This window comes from Eschrichtius robustus, chromosome 3, assembly GCF_028021215.1.
Source record: "Eschrichtius robustus isolate mEscRob2 chromosome 3, mEscRob2.pri, whole genome shotgun sequence".
NCBI lineage: Eukaryota > Metazoa > Chordata > Mammalia > Artiodactyla > Eschrichtiidae > Eschrichtius > Eschrichtius robustus.
This window is the reverse complement of record NC_090826.1, coordinates 38,088,672-38,110,363: the sequence shown is the minus strand read 5'-3', so window position 1 is coordinate 38,110,363 and position 21,692 is coordinate 38,088,672. Positions and strand designations below refer to the sequence as shown.

Genomic DNA, 21,692 nt, shown 5'->3' with positions numbered 1-21,692 from the left:
AGATGGATTTGAAGGGAACTACCTGATAAAAATATGCCTACCAAAAAAAACCTACAGCAAACATTATATTTAACAGTAAAATATCATTTACAATCAGGACCTGTGTAAGGATACTTTATTTATTATTACTTTTTTTTTTGAAATTAAAAAAAATGTTTTTAATTTTTTGGCCACACCGCATGGCATGAGGGATCTTAGTTCCCTGAACAGGGATAGATCCTGAGTCCCCTGCAATGCAAGCATGCACTCTTAACCACTGGACCACCAGGGAAGTCCCTATTATTACTATTTTTGTTTTATTAATAATTTTAAAGTGCTAACAGTTGCCAGATACTAACTGCTTTATATAGTTAAATTAATCCTTACAACGACGATATGAAGTACAATAATTAGGCATAGTTCAACTTGAGAAATCTGAGTTTCAAGAAAAGTTAAATAGATTGCTTAAGGACTGAGTGGCAGGGCTAGATTTTGTACTTAGGCATTTGGCTCCAAAGTCTATGCATTAATTCCTACCCTACTCTGCATCTGCAGTCAACCTCACACTGGAGATCTTAGCTAGCTGAGTAAGACAAGAAAAATAAACATAAGGTATAAGGTTTGGAAAAAAAGAAACAAACTGTCATATGTGCAGATGATATGATTATTTACACAGAAAAATCCCAAAGCCCCTATGGATAATTTTTGAATTAATAAGTGAATTAAGCAATGTTGTCGCCCATAAAATCAACACACAGAAGTACCCCAACAAACATAAAATGTAATTCTTAAAAAGATATTATTTATAATAGTACAAAGTACTCAGGAATAAATTTAATAAAAGATATATAAGACCCTTATGAATAAAAATATAAAACTTTAAACTTTTCTAAAATTTAATTTTATTAATGGATAAAAGTATTCAATATTATGAAGGTGTTAATTCTCTCCAAATTGTCCTATACGTTTATTGAAATATTAGTAGAACCCCTCCTTCCTCCCTTGTATGTATTTGTGTGTGAAACTTGACAGGTTGGTTCTAAAATCTATGTGGAAGAACCAGGTGTTCCAAGAATAGCCAAGACACCATTGAAGAAGAACAAGACAGGGAAACTTATTCTACCAGATATCAAGACTCATTACAAAAGTATAGTAATTAAAGCAGCAGGGCATGTATGAATAGACCAGTGTAACTGAACAGAGAACTGATTCCAGCCCAAAAGGAAACATAAAATGGGAGAGAGCTAGCATTGAAGATTAGTGAGGAAATATGAAATATTCAGTAAATAATGTTGTGACAATTTGTTATTCATATGGGGAAAAAAATTGGATCCCTATCCCAATCCATACTCAAAAATTAATTCCTAGTGACTTAAAGAAGTAAATGTGAAAAGAGACATTATAACGCTTTTAGAAGAAAATATAATATCTTTATAACATTGGGGAGGAGAAGAATTTCTTAGGCAATATACCAAAAGTGCAAAACATAAATAAGTAGACTAATACATTGGTAAAATTATAAATTTTTGTTCATTAAAAGAGACAATGAAGGAAATTCCCTGGTGGTACAGTGGTTAGGACTCCGTGCTTCCATTGCAGGGGGCACAGGTTCGATCCCTGGTCAGGGAACTAAGATCCCGCAAGCCGCACGGTGTGGCCAAAAAAAAAAAAGAGAAAGAGATAATAAATAAAAAATTGGCAACACATATAATCATAAAACATCCTAAATATCAATAAGAAACTAAAAATTCAATGGAAAACTGGGCGAAACACATGTATAGCCATTTTACGCAAAAGGAAACTTAACTGGCCTATGTATTAGTTTGCTTTGACTGCCATAACAAAATTCCACAGACTGGGTCACTTAAATCAGTGGTCTCTAACCTTTTTGGCACCAGGAACTGGTTTCGTGGAAGACAATTTTTCCACGGGGGTGGGAGGGGAGATGGTTCAGGCGGTAATGCGAGCGATAGGGAGCGGCAGATGAAGCTTTGCTCACTCAGCACCCACCTCCTGCTGTGCAGCCGGGTTCCTAACAGGCTGTGGACCAGTACCGCTCCGCAGACCAGGGGTTGCGGACCCCTGGCTTAAACAACAGAAATTTATTTCTCACAGTTCTGGAAACTGGAAAATCCAAGATCAAGTTGCCAGCCAGGTAGGTTTCATTCTGCGGCTTCTCTCTCTCGGCTTGGTGGTAGGCAGCCATCATCTCCCTGTGTGCTCTTATGACTGCTTCTTTATGCGAATGGGGGCTAGTTGGCCACCTTTTCACTAGATACTCACGTGGTCTTCTATCATGCATGTGTGGGTGGAGTGAGGGACAGCAAGCATGCTCTGGTGTCTCTTCTTATAAGGGCACTAATCCCATCATGAGGGCCCCATCCTCATGACCTCATCTAATCCTAATTAACTCCCTCAAGCCCCATCTCTAAATATCATCACATTGGGAGTTAGGGCTTCAACATACAAATTGTGGGGGGACAAAATTCAGTCCATAGCAGCTTATAAACATCTTTTTACTGCCTGATTTCATTAATAATCAGGGAATGTAAGTTATAATAAAAATAAAATACTATTTTACACTCATCAGATCATACAAAATTGAAACATCTGATGATACTAGATGTTGGCAAGGATGTGAAGCCAGGCAACTCTCATTTGCTGCTGGTGGAAATGTAAACTGGAAAAATGAGTTTGGAAAATAAGTATTTTCTAGTGAAATTGAAGATGCACATATCCTATGTTCCAGCAATTCTGCTCCTAGGTATATGCTCTAAAGCACCAGTTTTCAAATTGCTAGGTGCAATACAATAGTAAATTGTGAAATTAATTTTAGTGGTACTGAGGTATAATTTTCTGAAAGGTAAACTGACGATTTTCACAGAAATATAAAATAAACACGTCAAAATGTTATTTATCTCATTAATTAATGAGTGAGCCAGTAAAACGTTACAGGAATGTTGTACGAATTTGCTAAGAAACAAGAATATTGAAATGAATTCCCTAACAGAGGCAAAGTGGTTTAATACCCTATAGGTCAATAAAATGTAATGTTTGGGGGTATCTTTTCTTCAACGTGGACAAGAATTATTCTAAATATTACCAGTTTTCTTGTAAAAGATCTTAGTCGGGCTTCCCTGGTGGTGCAGTGGTTGAGAGTCTGCCTGCCAATGCAGGGGACACGGGTTCGAGCCCTGGTTTGGGAAGATCCCACATGCCGTGGAGCAACTAGGCCCGTGAGCCACAATTACTGAGCCTGCGCATCTGGAGCCTGTGCTCCGGAACAAGAGAGGCCGCGACAGTGAGAGGCCCGCGCACCGCGATGAAGAGTGGCCCCCACTTGCCGCAACTAGAGAAAAGCCCTCACACAGAAACGGACCCAACACAGCCATAAATAAAAATAAATAAATAAATAAAAATTGTTTAAAAAAAAAAAAAAAGATCTTAGTCAACAGAAAGACATCCCTATGCATTCAAATCCTTCCAGTGTCTGCTAGACAATGCCCAGGCTTACACTGAAAAGTAATTTCTTTTGCTCATTTCCAAGTCTTTGACAATTTTTCCTTACAACAGTTCCCTTTCAGCATTTTTTTGGTAATGAAATCAAAAAGAAGCAATAGAAATTTAGTGCATTGCTGGTAGCAAATAAGTGTTGGGGCCCAGGGTAGGTTGCCCCAAAATGTACCTCAATGGCATATTGATTTTTTTTTTTATAAATTTATTTTATTTATTTATTTTTGGCCACGTTGGGTCTTCGTTGCTGTAGGTGGGCTTTCTCTAGTTGAGGTGAGCTGGGGCTACTCTTCGCTGCAGTGCGTGGGCTTCTCATCGCAGTGGCTTCTCTTGCTGTGGAGCACCTGCTCTAGGCGCACAGGCTTCAGTAGTTTTGGCACGCAGGCTCAGTAGTTGTGGCTCACGGGCTCTAGAACACAGGCTCAGTAGTTGTGGCGCACGGGCTTCGTTGCTCAACAGCATGTGGGATCTTCCCGGACCAGGGCTCGAACCCCTGTCCCCTGCATTGGCAGGCGGATTCTTAACCACTGCACCACCAGGGAAGTCCCAATTTTCTTGCATTAAAGTAACTTAAGAGATGGCCAACGCAAGAGAGACACTCTAACCCTCCTTTCTATCTCCCTGAAAGCAGGAAATAAATCTCTCACGTGAAAGGTGCACTCCCTGCTTTTGGAGGTAGAAGGACACTCTTATCTCCAGAGATAGGGAATTCAGGCCAACAAGCCTGTATAAACAAACCTTGTTACTTCCTCCCATTTACTACCCCAAGCCCAAACTCTGTTTAGATTTTTCGCTAAGTGAACTCCCAAAACCTAGTTTCTTTGTCCTGTCAATTCTTCATAAATTGTTTCTCTGTTTAAAAATATAAAAGCTGTCTGCTTTGACCACTTCTTAAGCCCCTTTCTATGAGTCTTCCTTGTGAACAACTAAATTTTCCTTTTTTTCCTGTTAAACTGTCTTGTGTCAATTTTATTATTAGTCCAGCCACAAGAAATCAAGATGAGTAGAGGGGGAAATTTCCCCCTCCCCAACAAGAGTTTTGTGAAATTTTTGTTTCAGATGTGTATATCTATCTATGTGGTAGGTATGTGGTAACCGGTTTGATGTAGAATGTTTTTGTTCACTGTGAGCTGGGGTCCGAAAGTTTGAAAGCCATTTTTAAATGTGCCATATTATGAGGTTCAACAGTTTAAATAACTGGACGTTTTGAGTTGTCCCTTCACTCAAAGTAGACATCCACTCATAGCGCGGGGCTCAGTCAGGCAGAGACTCAAAACGATCTGAGTGAATGGTAAGGAATAGAGAAGCGCCCAGCCCCGCGTGAGGGGTGCGGTGATGTGGGGGTGTTTGTGTGTGTGTGTCTGTGTGTGCGTTACTCACCATCTTTGTTTTGAAAAAATCCCATAGTTCTCCTCCTCAGGGACCCACATGCAAATGAGAAGTATGCTGCTTTGTAAACCGACCTAGGAAAATGATTTGTTGTAAACTTAAATAACAGTGTTACAGAATTTGTAAGAAAGATTCTTACAAATTAATACACACAAAAAAGAGGAAAATATATTGTACCTAGCAGAAAAAGACGTGACATATACACCTGCAATTCCTTTCACTGCAGAAATGACTTTGTCCAGATCTTGGGTGTAGGTAACATTGAATTCTACTCTGTGTTTTCCCTCCGTGGGGCATTCAGGAGCTTTGGAAGGATGGATGGGCCTGGAGGTGGAAACTGCAAGCCCTTTAGCCAGCCAGTTGTTGACTTCCTGGGGAGCAGCGTCATAGGCTGTGTGAGGAGAGCAGATCCCGACTCTTTCATTAGCACTGAGGCTCGCTGGCTGCCTGAGACGCCCCAAGAATCGAGAGAGGGTAGGCGGCGTGGAAAGGGCAAGCCGGCCAGCCCCAGAAGGCGGGAGCTTAAGCTGGCCAAAGGCCTTTGCCCGCCGGGAGTCAAGCACGAGCCCAGCGCCACAGAAGCGCCGCACCAAGAGCCGCCGCTCCCCGTGAGCGAAAGAGCAGTGCGCACGCGCAGACCCGCCCTGCCAGCGGAGTGGAGAGGCCCTCTCAGCCGGCCGGGCCTCGCCTCAAGCCCTCAGCAGACCGCACTGCCCAGTCACCCGCGCCGTGTCACCCCGCCGGACTTTCCCCGCCCCGTCTGTGCGCTAGCTTATCGCGACTGCGCACGCAGAGCCTGAGCGGGCGCCAGCGGGAAGGGGAAGCGGCGGGTAAGAAGGGCCTGCATCCCGGGGGCGTCTATGACGGGATTGGGAATTTCCTCCTCGGCTCTCTCCGGCTCTCGGGACCCTTGAGGAGGAGAGTGCGAGGAGCCTCTGGAACCGGCTTCCTCCTGCCGTTCAGGCGTGCCTCTAATAATCGAAGTGTTTTCGCCCGGAACGTCGTCTAGTCCGGTCCCTTCCTGCCTCTCTTCTCCCCGCCCCCACTGGGGAATCCGAGGCCGAGCTCCGGCCCGTCTGTTGTCACCAGAAGTATTTGAGATGTCTTCCCCGCCGTTTAAGTAGCACCGGAATGTTTATCTGCCTTTAGTGTCGCAGCAGCTTAGGGTTAGCTCTCCAGGTCCAGCCCCCAAGTCAAGCACAAAGAGCCTCATTTTTTTTGACGCTTGCTCGTCCTGGGATTCTTTCTGACACGCTTTGCTGAATGAAGCAGCTTCCAGATCCTCGCAGCAGTGACTTCGAGGCCACTAAACATAGGTCCTCTTTACTTCCTCTGGGCGTCTCCACCGTTTCCTAAATAATCTGCCTTTCAAGTTTGTGTCTCTTGGGGCACGTCGCTTACATCCGTATGCGATGTCCCTGAATTATGCTCTTTCCTTTTGGAAATAGGGTCATACCACGTGCCGCCTTTTGGAATGAAGTACTCCAGTGGCAGTGGGATAGTATCAGCAGTTACTAAGAAGCGTAGTAGTAATAGAGTAGGATTTCTGCTGTTGGCTGCCAGAGTGGATGGATAATTCAGTAACTTTTTTGTAGCAGGAGGCAGCATTTTAGTTCAGTAGCTGTGCTTGATGCCCTGAAGTTGGGGGCAGAGGAGGTACCTTGTAATTAAGCAAACCAGTGGGGTCCAAAATCTGCTGATAGGAAGAAATCTAAAACAGAAGAAAGCCTGACAGCCATGCCATGTTTAATAATATCTGCAGGTCAAATTTCTATGTAGAGACAAATACACTGTTTGCTTTTATATGCCAGTTAAATGTAATATGTTGACATTTATGTTGGAGCTCATGTGAAGTTTTAGCAGCTACCTCGGAACTTTTCAATAAAATTTCTCAATAAGTTAATTCCTAGATAATCGTGATAATCAGCTTAGTTATTTTTACTTTAATAAGTTTGAATGCTATAAATTTAGCCCCCCCTTTTTCTTAACATCAGGTCACACCATTTCTGTCAGTCTTATTACTAATTTTCCTTGATGCCTAAATACCTTAGTCATCTTAGATTTCCCCTGTGCTTCATCTCCTTATCTCTTATATTACTGGATCTCATGGTTTCTTTATTCAAAAAGTAACTTGGATTTATCCCTTTGATTCTCATTGTTAAAGCTGGAAGACTGTTTTCTAAGACTTTGCTACCTCTTAGCTCATCCCCTGAAAGCTCAAATAACAGTTCTGAAATATGACTATTGTCATGTTTATTCTCGATAAACCTGTAAAGGTTCATGTTCAAATTGCTATGCTTGGGTTTCAAAGCTCCTTCTCTATATGCACATGATATGATGGGAAAAACCAAGGATTTAGAGTAAGAAGACCTGGATTCAAATACCAGGACTGTCATTATACTAACTCTGTGACCTTGGGAAACTGAGCGTGTGTTTCCTTCTCTTATTTCAAATAACAATATCTTTTTCTTCCAGCCTCTTAATTATTGTGAGAATTACAATTGGCATAATGTGTGGAAAAGTTATCAGAATTAAACAAAAACATCCTAAGCTATTATTGTTATTTCTTTGTGCCCATTTATTTCACAAATATTTGAAAACAAGATATGTTAGATACTGGTGCTACAGCTATGAAAGATAGTCCCTAAGGAGTTGTCTTTCAGGGAACTTTCAGAGTGTGTGTGTGTTTGTGTGTGTCTGTGTGTCTGTCTAGGGAGTAGGGTGGTAAAATGTCTGACAAGGTAGAATGTGATAGTATACTGTAAAATAGGTAAGGTTAGGGTGAGCACCAAACCCAGAGGAGAGAGGAACAGGGAAGATTTCCTGGAGGAAAATAAGTTTGAACAGTCTTGATTTATAACAAAGATCCAGAAAGAAAAGGTGGGGGAAGGGTGCCATGAAATAGATGTGTTTAGAGAACTGTAAATTGTTAGGTTTTGTTGGAGTATTAAGTTCAAAGAGGATTATAGGAGGTAGGACTGGATAGGTAGAGGTGAAATTTGAAGGGCTTTGTGTGCTAAGGGAAGTGTACAAATTGAAGGATTTTAAGCAGACACTTGGCCTGATCACAATTGCTTTTTGAAAGTTCATTTTGGCTGCCATGTGTGCGTCCTTACTGCAGTGTACAAAAATATCTTTATACCTTTGTGCCTTTCCTCATTTTCTTTACGCCACCTGAAAGGGTTTATGCCCTCTCCTCATACCTTAATACACTGTCACTCAGTGTCCAGTTCAGGTTCCATTTCTGCTGTGAAGCGCCATCTAATTATTTTAGGCCCCATTATTTATTCCCTTCTTTGAAACCCTGTTAGAAGTAGTACCACACAATTTAGCCCTTATTTGTTTCATATGTGTTTTATGTCCCTAAATAGATTGTAAGCTCCTTGAGGATAGGGAATGTTTCATACGTGTATGAATAGAAGACATGTTAAACACAAAAATACATTGTTTGGTCTCTTTCGTTTTTTTTTTTCAGGGTAGGACCAGATTATGGGCAACAGTCCTTTTAATTAATCTGTCATCATCATGGCTAATGAGGGCTGTGCCAAGGCTGGTGATAGTCCTTTTTCATCAGATAAACATGCTCAACTCATCTTGGCCCAGATCAATAAAATGAGAAATGGACAGCATTTCTGTGATGTGCAGCTGCAAGTTGGAAAGGAAACTTTCAAAGTTCATCGGCTGGTTTTGGCTGCCAGTAGTCCTTACTTTGCAGCTTTGTTCACTGGAGGAATGAAAGAGTCCTCAAAAGATGTTGTACAGATTCTAGGAATTGAAGCTGGAATCTTTCAAATACTTCTAGATTTCATTTACACAGGTATGTTAAGTGAACTTGTAGCTTTGAGTGAAGAATGATGCAATCACTCACGTTCTGCTATGGGAATATAACTTGATCTAACATATAGAAAATGATTTGACAATATGTTATTATGAACCTTCAAAAAGTTCATATCGGGACTTCCCTGGTGGTCCAGTTGTTAAGACTTCACCTTCCACTGCAGGGGGCGCGGGTTCAGTCCCTGGTTGGGGAACTAAGATCCCTGAATGCTGCATGGCACGGCCAAAAAAATCAAAACAAAACAAAAAGTTCATATCTTTTGACCCAGTATTCCTTTTCTGGGAATCCTAAGGAATTAATTAGTGATGCAGGCAAATATTTACATTTATTGTAACATTATTTATAATAGTATATAATGGAATACAGTTTGTCCCTCAGTACGTTATATGGTTAAATAAACTATGGTACATGTATATATAATGGAATAATTTTTAGTTCTCACAAATTATATTTGTATATATGTACACACACACATATATACATTCTCATGGAAGAATGTTTGCAATATATTAAGTGGAAAAAAATGTGTATATAAATATCACCCCAATTTTGTAAAAAAAAAAATTCATTTGTGTATTTGTGCACAGGAAAAGACTAGAATATTTATAAGCGTTTATCTCTAGATGATGGAATATGGAAGATTCTTATTTTTCCCTTTTTTTTGTTTTTTCCTCAAAATGTCTATAATCAGCATGTATTAATTTAAACAAAATTTTATTTTTAAGTTTCTGAAGAGTTTTAATGACATAAAATGTAAACAAAAACCATAGTGTAAAACATAAGTCATATGTAACATAAATATACATGGTAAAAAGATTTGAAAGAGATACACTAAAGTATTAATGTTAATACAGGGATTTCCCGGCGGTCCTGTCATTAGGACTCCACACTTCCCGCAAGTAGTGCAGTGCGGCCGAAAAAAAAAAAGTTATGTCAGTGTATGGGAAAATGTGTGATTTTCATTTTTATGCTTTTCTGCCTTAAAGTTTCTTTGTTTTAGTTTTTTTTAAAGATTTAATTTTTTATTTATTTTTAGCTGCATTGGGTCTTCGTTGCTGTGCACGGGCTTTCTCTAGTTGTGGGGAGCAGGAGCTACTCTTCGTTGCGGTGCACGGCCTTCTCATTGCGGTGGCTTCTCTTGTTGCGGAGCACGGGCTCTAGGCGTGTGGGCTTCAGTAGCTGTGGCACGTGGGCTCAGTAGTTGTGGCTTGTGGGCTCTAGAGCACAGGCTCAGTAGCTGTGGCGCATGGGCTTATTTGCTCCGTGGCATGTGGGATCTTCCCGGACCAGGGCTCGAACCTGTGTCCCCTGCATTGGCAGGCGGATTCCCAACCACTGCGCCACCAGGGAAGTCCTCCTCTGGACATTCTTTATTAACCGTTCACAATTCTAATAGGTCTTAACAGATTCTTCTCACCATAGATTTTTAAGCACTTCACTTAAAATCAAATGACCTGGGTTTGTGATCTAGCTCTGCCACTAACTAGCTGTGTGATACAAAGCATTTCATTTAACTTTAGTCAATTATTCATTCATTCTTTCAATATATATGTGAATGTATTTTTTGAGCTAGGCACTGGGGATATGATAGTAAACAAGACAGGTGTGGCCTGTGCCTTTACAGAGTTTTATAGGTAATGTAAAGTAGGTACTTAAAAAATAGAAATGAGCTTGTGAGAGCCTCATTCTCCTTATTCATAAACTGGGGATAGTAGCACTTTTTAATTCATGTGAAGGTTAGATGAGATGAATTTTAATAAATGTAAAAATACTTTTTTTTTAAACCCTCAGAAAGTATATTTAGATTTCATAAGGTGAAGGTCATACTGCTGGGGTAGAGCTAGAATTTTATTTTATTTATTTATTTTTAACATCTTTTTTGGAGTATAATTGCTTTACAGTGTTGTGTTAGTTTCTGCTGTATAACAAAGTGAATCAGCTATATGTATACATACATCCCCATATCCCCTCCATCTTGCATCTCCCTCCCACCCTCCCTATCCCACCCCTCTAGGTGGTCACAAAGCCCTGAGCTGATCTCCCCGTGAGATGCAGCTGCTTCCCACCAGCTATCTATTTTACATTTGGTAGTGTATATATGTCAATGCTACTCTCACACTTTGTCCCAGTTTACCCTTCCCCCTCCCCGTGTCCTCAAGAGTGCATTGTCTACATCTGCATCTTTATTCCTGTCCTGCCCCTAGGTTCATCAGAACCTTTTTTTTTTTTTTTAAGATTCCATATATATGTATTAGCATATGGTATTTGTTTTTCTCTTTCTGACTTACTTCACTCTGTATGACAGACTCTAGGTCCATCCACCTCACTACAAATAACTCAATTTCGTTTTTTTTATGGCTGAGTAATATTCCATTGTATATATGTGCCACATCTTCTTTATCCATTCATCTGTCAGTGGACACTTAGGTTGCTTCCATGTCCTGGCTATTGTAACTAGTGCTGCAATGAACATTGTGGTACATATCTCTTTTTGAATTATGGTTTCCTCAGGGTATATGCCCAGTAGTGGGATTGCTGGGTCATATGGTAGTTCTGTTTTTAGTTATATAAGGAACTTCCATACTGTTCTCCATAGTGGCTGTATCAATTTGCATTCCCACCAACAGTGCAAGAGGGTTCCCTTTTTGCCACACCCTCTCCAGCATTTATTGTTTGTAGATTTTTGATGATGGCCATTCTGACCAGTGTGAGGTGATACCTCATTGTGGTTTTTTTTTTTTTTTTTTTTTAAATGAGGGGATCGCTCGGGTCCCTCACAGCTTTTATTTGTTTATTTATTTATTTATTTATTTATTTATTTATGGCTGTGTTGGGTCTTCGTTTCTCTGCGAGGGCTTTCTCTAATTGTGGCAAGTGGGGACCACTCTTCATCGCGGTGCGCGGGCCTCTCACCATCGCGGCCTCTCTTGTTGCGGAGCACAGGCTCCAGACGTGCAGGCTCAGTAGTTGTGGCTTACAGGCCCAGTTGCTCCGTGGCATGTGGGATCTTCCCAGACCAGGGCTCGAACCCGTGTCCCCTGCATTGGCAGGCAGATTCTCAACCACTGCGCCACCAGGGAAGCCCCTCATTGTGGTTTTGATTTGCATTTTTCTAATGATTAGTGATGTTGAGCATCCTTTCACGTGTTTGTTGGCAATCTGTATAACTTCTCTGGAGAAATGTCTGTTTAGGTCTTCCACCCATTTTTGGATTGGGTTGTTTGTTTTTTTGATATTGAGCTTTATGAGCTGCTTGTATATTTTGGAGATTAATCCTTTGTCAATTGCTTCATTTACAAATATTTTCTCCCATTCTGAGGGTTGCTGTTTTGTCTTGTGTCGGGTTTCCTTTGCTGTGCAAAAGCTTTTAAGTTACATTAGGTCCCATTTGTTTATTTTTGTTTTTATTTCCATTTCTCTAGGAGGTGGATCAAAAAGGATCTTGCTGTGATTTATGTCATAGAGTGTTCTGCCTATGTTTTCCTCTAAGAGTTTTATAGTGTCTGGCCTTACATTTAAGTCTTTAATCCATTTTGAGTTTATTTGTGTGTATGGTGTTAGGAAATGTTCTAATTTCATTCTTTTACATGTAGCTTACTCTTTTATTTTTATTTTTTAATTTTATTGAAGTATAGTTGATTTACAATGTTGTGTTAATTTCTGCTGTACAGCAGATATTGATAGTTCCCTGTGCTATACAGTAGGACCTTGTTTTTCCATTCTGCATATAATAGTTTGCATCTGCTAATCCCGAACTCCCAATCCATCCCTCCCCCCCCCACCACCCCCTTGGCAACCACAAATCTGTTCTCTATGTCTGTGAGTCTGTTTCTGTTTTGTAGGTAAATTCATTTGTGTCATATTTTAGATTTCATGCATAAGTGATATCATATGGTATGTCTTTCTCTTTCTGACTGAGTATGATAATCTGTAGGTCCATCCATGTTGCTGCAAATGAAATTTTTTAATTCTTTTTTATTTTTATTTATTTATCTATTTATTTTTGGCCTCGAGGCATGAGGGATATTAGTTCCACGACCAAGGATCGAACCTGTGCTCCTTGCAGTGGAAGCACAGAGTCTTAACCACTGGACTGCCAGGGAAGTCCCTGTTTCATTTTTTTTTTTTATGATGAGTAGTATTCCATTGTATATATATCCATTCATCTGTCAGCGGACATTTAGGTTGTTTCCAGGTCTTGGCTATTGTGAATAGTGCTGCCATGAACAAAGAGGTACTTGTATCTTTTTGAATTATAGGTTTGTCCCGATATATGCCCAGGAGTGGAATTGCTGGATCATATGGCAACTCTATTTTTAGTTTTTTGAGGAACCTGCATACTGTTTTCCATACTGGCTGCACCAACTTATATTCCCACCAACAGCGTAGGAGAGTTCCTTTTCCTCCACACCCTCTCCAACCTTTGTTATTTGTAGAGTTTTTTATGATGGCCATTGAGACTGGTGTGAGGTGGTATCTCACTGTAGTTTTGATTTGAATTTCTCTAATAATTAGCAATGTTGAGCATCTTTTCATGTGCCTGATGGCTATCTGTATGTCTTCTTTGGAGAAATGTCTATTTAGGTCTTCTGCTAATTTTTCAATTGGGTTGTTAGTTTTTTTGTTGCTGTAAAAGTGCTTTTAATAATCTGTAAAGCCTTATTAAGCTGTAGGGCATTCTTTTTAGTACTTTCAAGTAACTCTTGGTTTCATCCAGTAGCAGTCATTCAGTTACCTTCCATCACAACCCATGATCTTATCTTCTCCAAATTTGTAGTGAATTCTCATTTCATTCAATTAAGTCTTATCTCAGTTTTCTCTGCAGCCACTACCATTTATTCCCATGGTGGATTCCATTTCCTATACTTTTCAGAAAACCCCTGTTTGCATTCATCAAGCCATAGTCTTCCTCTCACCATAATGTCTTTGGCCATTCATTCATATATAATAAATTTTTTGAGCACCTAGTGTGTGCTAGGCATTGGGAATACAGAAAGGACAAGCCTTGCCCCAACAGAGTTTATATATCTATTTGGGAATACAAACTTTAGACACATAGTTTAGTTGAATGTTTTAAAGGGGTAAAGGGAAAGTATAAGATTGAATGGAGAGTTTATCCTTATTAGGTAGACTTACAGTGTTTTTTTTCCCTTCTAAATATGATTGAGTATTTGATGTCTTCCCAAAGTCATTATAAACATACATGAAAGTGGGGACTTCCCTGGTGGCATAGTGATTAAGAATCCGCCTGCCAGTGCAGGGGACACAGGTTCGAGCCCTGGTCCGGGAAGATCCCACATGCCGTAGAGCAACGAAGCCGGTGCACCACAACTACTGAGCCTATGCTCTAGAGCCTGCGAGCCACAACTACTGAGCCTGCATGCTGCAACTACTGAAGCTTGCACGCCTAGATCCCATGCTCCACAGCAAGAGAAGCCACCACAATGAGAAGCCCGCACACTGCAACAGAGAGTAGCCCCTGCTCAGTACAACTAGAAAGCCCGCGTGCAGCAACGAAGACCCAATGCAGCCAAAAATAAATAAATAAATAAATTAATTAATTAATTAAAAAATAATAATAAGGGGGAAAAACCCTATTATATGGGGTTGTAGCGAGGGTTAAGTGAATGTATAAAGCAATTAATGCTGTGCCTGGTTCATTGTTAAGTGTTACATGAATGTGGGGTGCCATTATCATTTAAGTTATGCACCTTTCTACAAGTTCTTTGTTGCCTTTATACTTAGTATCTACTCGGCAAAGCCTAAGCTATCAGTGGAATCAAGTATTGAATATAATGGTCTTTGAATATAAGTCAAATGTTTATTTTATTTTATTGGTTATTTTGTCTCCTTACTTCCCTAGGTATAGTGAACATAGGAGTGAATAATGTCCAAGAGCTGATTGTTGCAGCAGACATGCTACAGTTGACTGAAGTTGTTAATCTTTGCTGTGAATTTCTGAAAGGACAAATTGATCCACTGAACTGCATTGGGATCTTTCAGTTCTCTGAGCAGATTGCCTGCCATGATCTTTTGGAATTTACAGAAAACTACATTCATGTCCATTTCTTGGAGGTTCATAGTGGGGAAGAGTTCCTGGCACTTACAAAAGATCAGCTGATCAAAATTTTGCGAAGTGAAGAGCTTAGCATTGAGGATGAATACCAGGTCTTCTTAGCTGCAATGCAGTGGATTCTGAAAGATCTCGGAAAGAGAAGAAAACATGTGGTGGAAGTGCTAGACCCAATTCGATTCCCTTTATTACCTCCTCAGAGGCTTTTAAAGTATATAGAAGGTAATTTTTTTGTTCCATGTTAAGTTAGTCAGTTAATTATCCAGTGACCTTTCCTCTATTTGAAATGTGATAGTGTTTTCGTTTTTCAGTTCAATAAGCAGACGTTTATTGAATGATTATTATATGCAAGATACAACTTCTGTGTTTTGTGGGTAGATAGTAGTATTTCAGTATTTCTTTTTTTTCTTTCTTTCTTTCTTTCTTTTTTTTTTTTAAGCTTTTGGCCATGCCATGCGTCATGTGGGATCTTAGTTCCCCGACCAGGGATCGAACCTGTGCTCCCTGCATTGAGTGTGGAATCTTAACCAATGCACCTTCAGGGAAGTCCCAGTATTTCAGTATTTCTACCCAGTATTTTAATCAAATCTTTAAATACTTTCTTGAGATTAAGTACCACGGGAGATAAAATTACTGACAGAGTTAAAATACTGGTGCTATTTTAGGCAGTACTAATTATTTTAGTGTAAGGTTTCTTCTTGCCACTGAAAACTTCACCAAAACCCAGCATTTGAGGAAAACATATATGCTAAACACAAAACCAAAACTCAATAAATCTTATAACTCCTATCATTATAAAATGAATTGTATATTGATATAATATAGCTTCTATGTAGCCTTTGAATATATTTAGGTTCTACACTTTGAAAATACTTTTCACCATAGTATAAAATAAATTTTATCTTTATATTGGAAAAATGATAACTAAATTTATTTTTAAAAACTACCTTGGACCTGGTTTCAAGATTTGAAGATTTTACTCTTGTCATGCACTGAAGATTTAGGATGTGACTGAATTACAAATATTTTATTATGAATTAAATATAATATTAGCATTAAAGTTGTAATTCTGTGAAGGAATTATATTTAATGTGGATTTTTAGTTTTTTCCCATTCTTAACAGTGTTAACAGAATTTTGTAGGTTTTTCTGAGTGATATCTTGTATTAATGTATATGCAGTTAATTCTCATTATTCATATATAGTCAGTTCTCATTATTCATGGTAGTTATCTTCTATAAATTTGCCAAGAACACTGAATTGACAAATACTGAGCCATTGTTCCTAGGGAAATACAGGGTAAGTTCTTACAAGCCTCTGGTTACAACATTTTTGTCAGCTGATCAATACATAACTTTGTTTTATGTGTGTGTCTGTCAGAACTACCTCATTTAATATTATATGTTGTTGATTCATTAAACTCATGGCCAGCAGCACTATAACTCAAGCCTGAATGAAGCCTAACACATGTATTTTCTCTGTAAGGCACATCACAGCCTTCTTGCACTTACAAACACTAGACAGCACTTTAGCAGTATGCTTGGGGTCTATTTTAAACAGTGAAAAAAACAGCAAAAAACACAAAAATGTGAAAACCATGACACTAAATAGAGTGTGAAGAGGACACTTGTTTATAGTGAGAGCTGAAGCAAGAAGGCAGGATGTCACCTCTTTCAGTCTCACCTGGGAACATGCATGTTAGGTGATTCAAATTTTTTGCCGCTCTGTGGCATGTCTGTGAACTACCAGGAAAGTGCTGTGAATGTTGATTTGGGTTACAAATCCATTTTAGTGAGTAGATGTAGTCACAAGTAAGGAATCCACAAAAAATGAAGACTGACTGTATTTAAATGGTAAAACAAGAAGAGAGAAATTATCCAGACACATTTTTGCATGTATCATGTGAGAATTTAGGAGTGGGACAAAGGCTTTCATGGTTGAGTTGGCTTTTCCCAAGTGCCGCAGATACAGAGTGCTAAAGGAAAGTTCCTCTGCTAGGAGCAAAGGAAAGTTCCCTAGAATTGGGACATGTTTTCCTGCAGCTTTTTAGTGTTGTAATACAGTGTTTAAGTCTTGCGCTGCCCAATAGTTATCACCTTAAAGATATTTCACTGGAGTAAAACTGCAGGGAGGCAAGGGAGAAATAAATGGAGGATTTTTTTTAAAGGTAACCTTAATATTTTTCACTATTTTTGAAACTTTATCTCTTTGATCATACTGGAGAAAAGATGGACAATTCATACAGAAAAATAATGAGAGTCTACCACAAAATTCAGTGAAGGAGCAAGAGACTTAATTGAAATGGTTAAATTATGTTATGTGAAATGTGTAGATTTTCCCCCTGGTGTATATTTTTTGTATTTACCACAGGAATAATTCAGGCAATTTAATATTATTAGTATAACATATTTTTCTTGCATTTTAGAGAATGATTTTACTTTTTAAAAATGGTACATACTCTTATGAAAAGTTTAGGTAATAAAGTATAAAAAAACCCAACACATCACCCAAAGTCCATCACCCAGAAATAGCCAGTTATAATTAACATTCATTAAACATCATTCTAGATGTCTCTGTATAGGAGAATGGATGATAGGTGGGTGTATGGTTGCATGGATAGATAGAAAAAAAAATTTATAAGAATAAGAATCATTCTATCATACTATTTATACTACAAAAATGTATTTAAATCTCACTAAAATTAACAAAGAAGAAACTAAAGTAATAACTAATTTCAGATAAATGTTTCTTTATCCCAAGAAATAATCATTCTAAAAAGTTTTTGTAGAGTTAAAAACAAAAGATGAAAATCATTAAAAGGTGAAACCATAGTTTCATTTTGTGTTTCAATTTTAAAGTTTAGACTCTCTGCTAAGAAAAATGAGGTAATTAGCATTGTTATTTTTCTCCCTACCCCCCTCAAGTTTTACACAGCCTTTACATAGATTTTTTTCAATCATGATTCCCCTAGCTCTGTGCTTTTGTTTTGTATTTAATGCTCTCTACCAGTTTTTTAACGATAGTCTTTTTAGTCCTGACCTTTTTTTTTTTTTTGGCGGCGCAGCAGGGCTTGTGGGATCTTAGTTCCTTGACCAAGGATTGAACCTAGGCCACAGCAGTGAAAGCACCGAGTCCTAACCACTGGACCGCCAAGGAATTCCCTGAGCTTTCTTTTTTGATTCATCATTTGGTTGGTTGGATTTCATCACTAAGTATTTTTTTCAAAGAAGGCTCATGATAACTGTTATTTCCTGATTTTTTTCCCTCACATCTGAGAAGTTCTGCCTGTTGCTTTTTAATTTAACAGAAATTTGGGTGGGCATAATATTCTTAATTTATGATGATTCCCCCAAACCACCCCAAGTTTGTAAGGCATGGTTTTCTTTTTTTTTTTTTATGACTTTCTCTTTCTGCTTGGATGCCTAAAGAATTATCTTCCATTATTCTTGATTTGTGTTAAAGTTTGCCATTCTTCCTTAGACTATATCATATACCCTTTCCTTTTTTTTTTTTGGCTGAGCCTTTCGGCTTGCGTGATCCTAGTTCCCCAACCAGGGATCAAAGCCACGCCCCCACACTAGGAGTCCCAACCACTGGACCGGCAGGGACGTCCCGCCCTTTCCTTTTAAAGGTTCAATTTTAATTTCATTTTGGGAAATTTTTCCTGTATGAAATTCCTGAACACTTTTTTTTTTTTAATTTTATAGCTACTTTATTTATTTATTTATTTTTGGCTGTGTTGGGTCTTCGGTTCGTGCGAGGGCTTTCTCTAGTTGCGGCAAGCGGGGGCCACGCTTCATCGCGGTGCGCGGGCCTTTCACTATCGCGGCCCCTCCCGTTGCGGGGCACAGGCTCCAGACGCGCAGGCTCAGTAGTTGTGGCTCACGGGCCCAGCTGCTCCGTGGCATGTGGGATCTTCCCAGACCAGGGCTCGAACCCGTGTCCCCTGCATTAGCAGGCAGATTCTCAACCACTGCGCCACCAGGGAAGCCCCCTGAACACTTTTAATGTTTCATTTGGTAGTCTTCATCCTTTCACTGGAACTTTTTTGTCTTTCATATTTATCTTCTAATGTTAAAATATTTGGTCTTTTGCTCTATATTCACAGTTTTCTCAAGTCTTTACTCCAAATCGCTAATTTGATTTTTTTCTGATGAGTTTCTTGTTTCCAATTTATTAAGTCTGCACTACTGTCATTTCAGTTCTCACTTTGTTTCCTCAACAATGCGTCTCATTTTATTTTATTATTATCTTTAAATTTTTGGCTGCATTGGGTCTTTGTTGCTGCACATGGGCTTTCTCTAGTTGCGGCGAGTGGGGGCTACTCTTTGTTGCGGTGCATGAGCTTCTCTTTGCGGTGGCTTCTCTTGTTGTGGAGCACGGGCTCTAGGCACGTGGGCTTCAGTAGTTGTGGCACGTGGGCTCAGTAGTTGTGGCTCGCAGGCTCTAGAGTGCAGGCTTAGTAGTTGTGGTGCACGGGCTTAGTTGCTCTGCGGCATGTGGGATCTTCCCGGACCAGGCCTCGAACCCGTGTCCCCTGCACTGGCAGGCAATTCTTTTTTTTTTTTTTTTTTTTAATTTATTTTATTTATTTTTTTATGGCTGTGTTGGGTCTTCGTTTCTGTGCAAGGGCTTTCTCTAGTTGCAGCAAGTGGGGGCCACTCTTCATCACGGTGCGCGGGCCTCTCACTATCGCGGCCTCTCTTGTTGCAGAGCACAGGCTCCAGACACGCAGGCTCAGTAGTTGTGGCGCACGGGCCTAGTTGCTCCGCAGCATATGGGATCCTCCCAGACCAGGGCTCGAACCCGTGTCCCCTGCATTGGCAGGCAGATTCTCAACCACTGCGCCACCAGGGAAGCCCATGGCAGGCGATTCTTAACCACTGCGCCACCAGGGAAGCCCACAATGCATCTCATTTTGCCTTTGAGTTCTTTTTTTTATATAGGATCTGTATTCTTAAATAATTCTATCCTGTGTATGGGGAGTCTGTTTCTGTTTGTGGCTAATGTTTTCTTCCAGACTGAATTCTTCAGTCTCTTTCTCTTCTTTTTCCTGAGGTATATTTACATAGCTGTATTGCCTTTTCATGATATATTGCTCATTCTTAACTTGGGCAACTCTGTTCAAACCTGCTTGCTCTGATAATTCTCTTTGACACTCTTTCTACCTTAGTGTAACTACTTTGTTTCTCCCATCTAAAATTTGAGGGCTCTGTGTTGTGTTCTCACCACATCTTTCTAGCCTGAGGCATAGGGTAGTGAAAGAATAGAGATCTGCTAAGGCTGAGGTCCTTGCTTGGGGGCCTGGGCTCTGAGGTCTCTCTTGTAAGATCCTACTACTGTATTGATCTGTTATCAAGACCTACTTAACCCAGCCAAGGATGTATCTCACTACTGTGGATTTTGGCTACCACTGAGCTCTGTTAGATGGCAAATCCTGGTGATCCTCTCTATCTTTACTGATGGGCCTGTAAAGGATTTTTCTTTTAATGGTTTTTTTCTCTGACTTCTCAGTTCTGCTTTTTATCTGCTATTTGCCCTTTCTCCAAATTCTTAAGTTACTAGTGAGACTTCTCAAGATTTTGTTAGTTGACCTTTTCTCCTCAATATTGCTTTTTGGACATAGAGACAAGGCTTAGAGACAGTCCCTTACTAGCATATGTGGTGCTTTTGTGCAAATTAGAAGATAGTGCCCTTTCACGGAGGCCAGTTCTTATAGCTTGCCAAGTGGGACACAGGTTGGCTTTCGTTCCCAATTCATCTTTTCAGCTAAGCACCCTTGAGCAGAATAACCTACCCAATCATGCTCAAAGTCTTTTTAGGAAATGGACCTCATCCGACCAGAATCTTCTGTTTCTTGCTTTGACTATCATTTTCAAAGTATATGACATAATTTTATATCCTTTTCTTAGCAGGTTGTAAGTATAGAATTTTGGGCAATTTTATTTTTTCATTTTGTTAGATAATTGTGCCCCTGTTTTACCTGGCATCTTTGTTTAGAGATCCTCATACATGTGTTTTCAAATTGGATCTAATGAAGCATGTTTTTTAAAACAATCTTTGATTTAAGGAAAGTATATATTCTTTAGTAGCAGTGAGAAAAATAATACTTGGTATTGTTGGAAACATACTCCATTGTTTGATGATGAGTTTTCATTTTTTGATTGTTAAATGTATTTTATTTTCATGGAAACATGTCTTTTCAATATTATTTAAAAATTGATTAAAACATTATCTTTTTCAACATTGCTTTAGGAATATCCGATTTTAATCTTCGTGTTGCATTGCAAACACTTTTGAAAGAGTACTGTGAGGTGTGCAAATCTCCCAAAGAGAACAAATTTTCTAGTTTTCTGCAGACATCTAAGGTTCGACCTCGGAAGAAAGCAAGAAAGTACCTGTATGCAGTAGGTGAGAACCTTTTAAAAAGTAATAGAAATTATCTTTATTTTCAGGATAAAAACCTTTTAAATTTTTGTTGTTATCATACATGTCAGAATGTGCAGGTATGTCAGATAGGCATATTTAATTTCACATACAGGCTACAGATTTAGAAATTGTATTTATATAGTACAGTGGACACATCTAAGAATAAATAGCTATTTATTTGACATCTGTTATTCTGTGATTTAAATCTTTGGGTTCTTATATACCCAATTATTATCAAATAACTGCCTAAGATATACTGCTTTAAAAATTAAATATTTGAATTCTAGTGAGAAATAGGAAAATAGGAAAATAAATCTCACACATTTTAACTATTCACAGCTGATCATCTTAGATGGTCATTAGGGATGATAGGAACTAGTGGTCTCCAAAGTGTGGATATGCAGGATAACCCATAGGAATATCGTATGAACCTTTCCATTTTTATTTTATTTTATTGTAGTGTAGTGTAGTG

The 21,692-nt window shown here is 39.2% G+C and overlaps 1 protein-coding gene and 1 long non-coding RNA gene across 3 annotated transcripts in view; one reads left to right on the top strand and one right to left on the bottom strand.

Moving 5' to 3' along the window:
- Window positions 1-1,490: 1,490 nt before the first annotated feature.
- On the bottom strand, window positions 1,491-5,650 carry LOC137762222 (uncharacterized). Of its 2 annotated transcripts, none has more exons than XR_011073526.1 (3): window positions 5,059-5,650; window positions 4,873-4,955; window positions 1,491-1,596 (listed from the first exon to the last, which is right to left on the bottom strand). It is a non-coding gene; the product is annotated as an uncharacterized lncRNA (long non-coding RNA). The 2 variants fall into 2 exon arrangements; XR_011073525.1 differs by having other exon boundaries at window positions 1,491-1,608; window positions 5,059-5,640.
- The window catches only part of IPP (intracisternal A particle-promoted polypeptide), a 35,637-nt gene continuing 19,447 nt past the window's right edge, over window positions 5,503-21,692 (top strand). Inside the window, exons 1-4 of the mRNA XM_068539791.1 lie at window positions 5,503-5,711; window positions 8,357-8,698; window positions 14,583-15,014; window positions 21,047-21,202. Of these exons, the coding sequence (XP_068395892.1) occupies window positions 8,407-8,698; window positions 14,583-15,014; window positions 21,047-21,202 (880 nt within the window). The 5' untranslated portion in view covers window positions 5,503-5,711; window positions 8,357-8,406. The remainder of the gene's footprint in view (window positions 5,712-8,356; window positions 8,699-14,582; window positions 15,015-21,046; window positions 21,203-21,692) is intronic.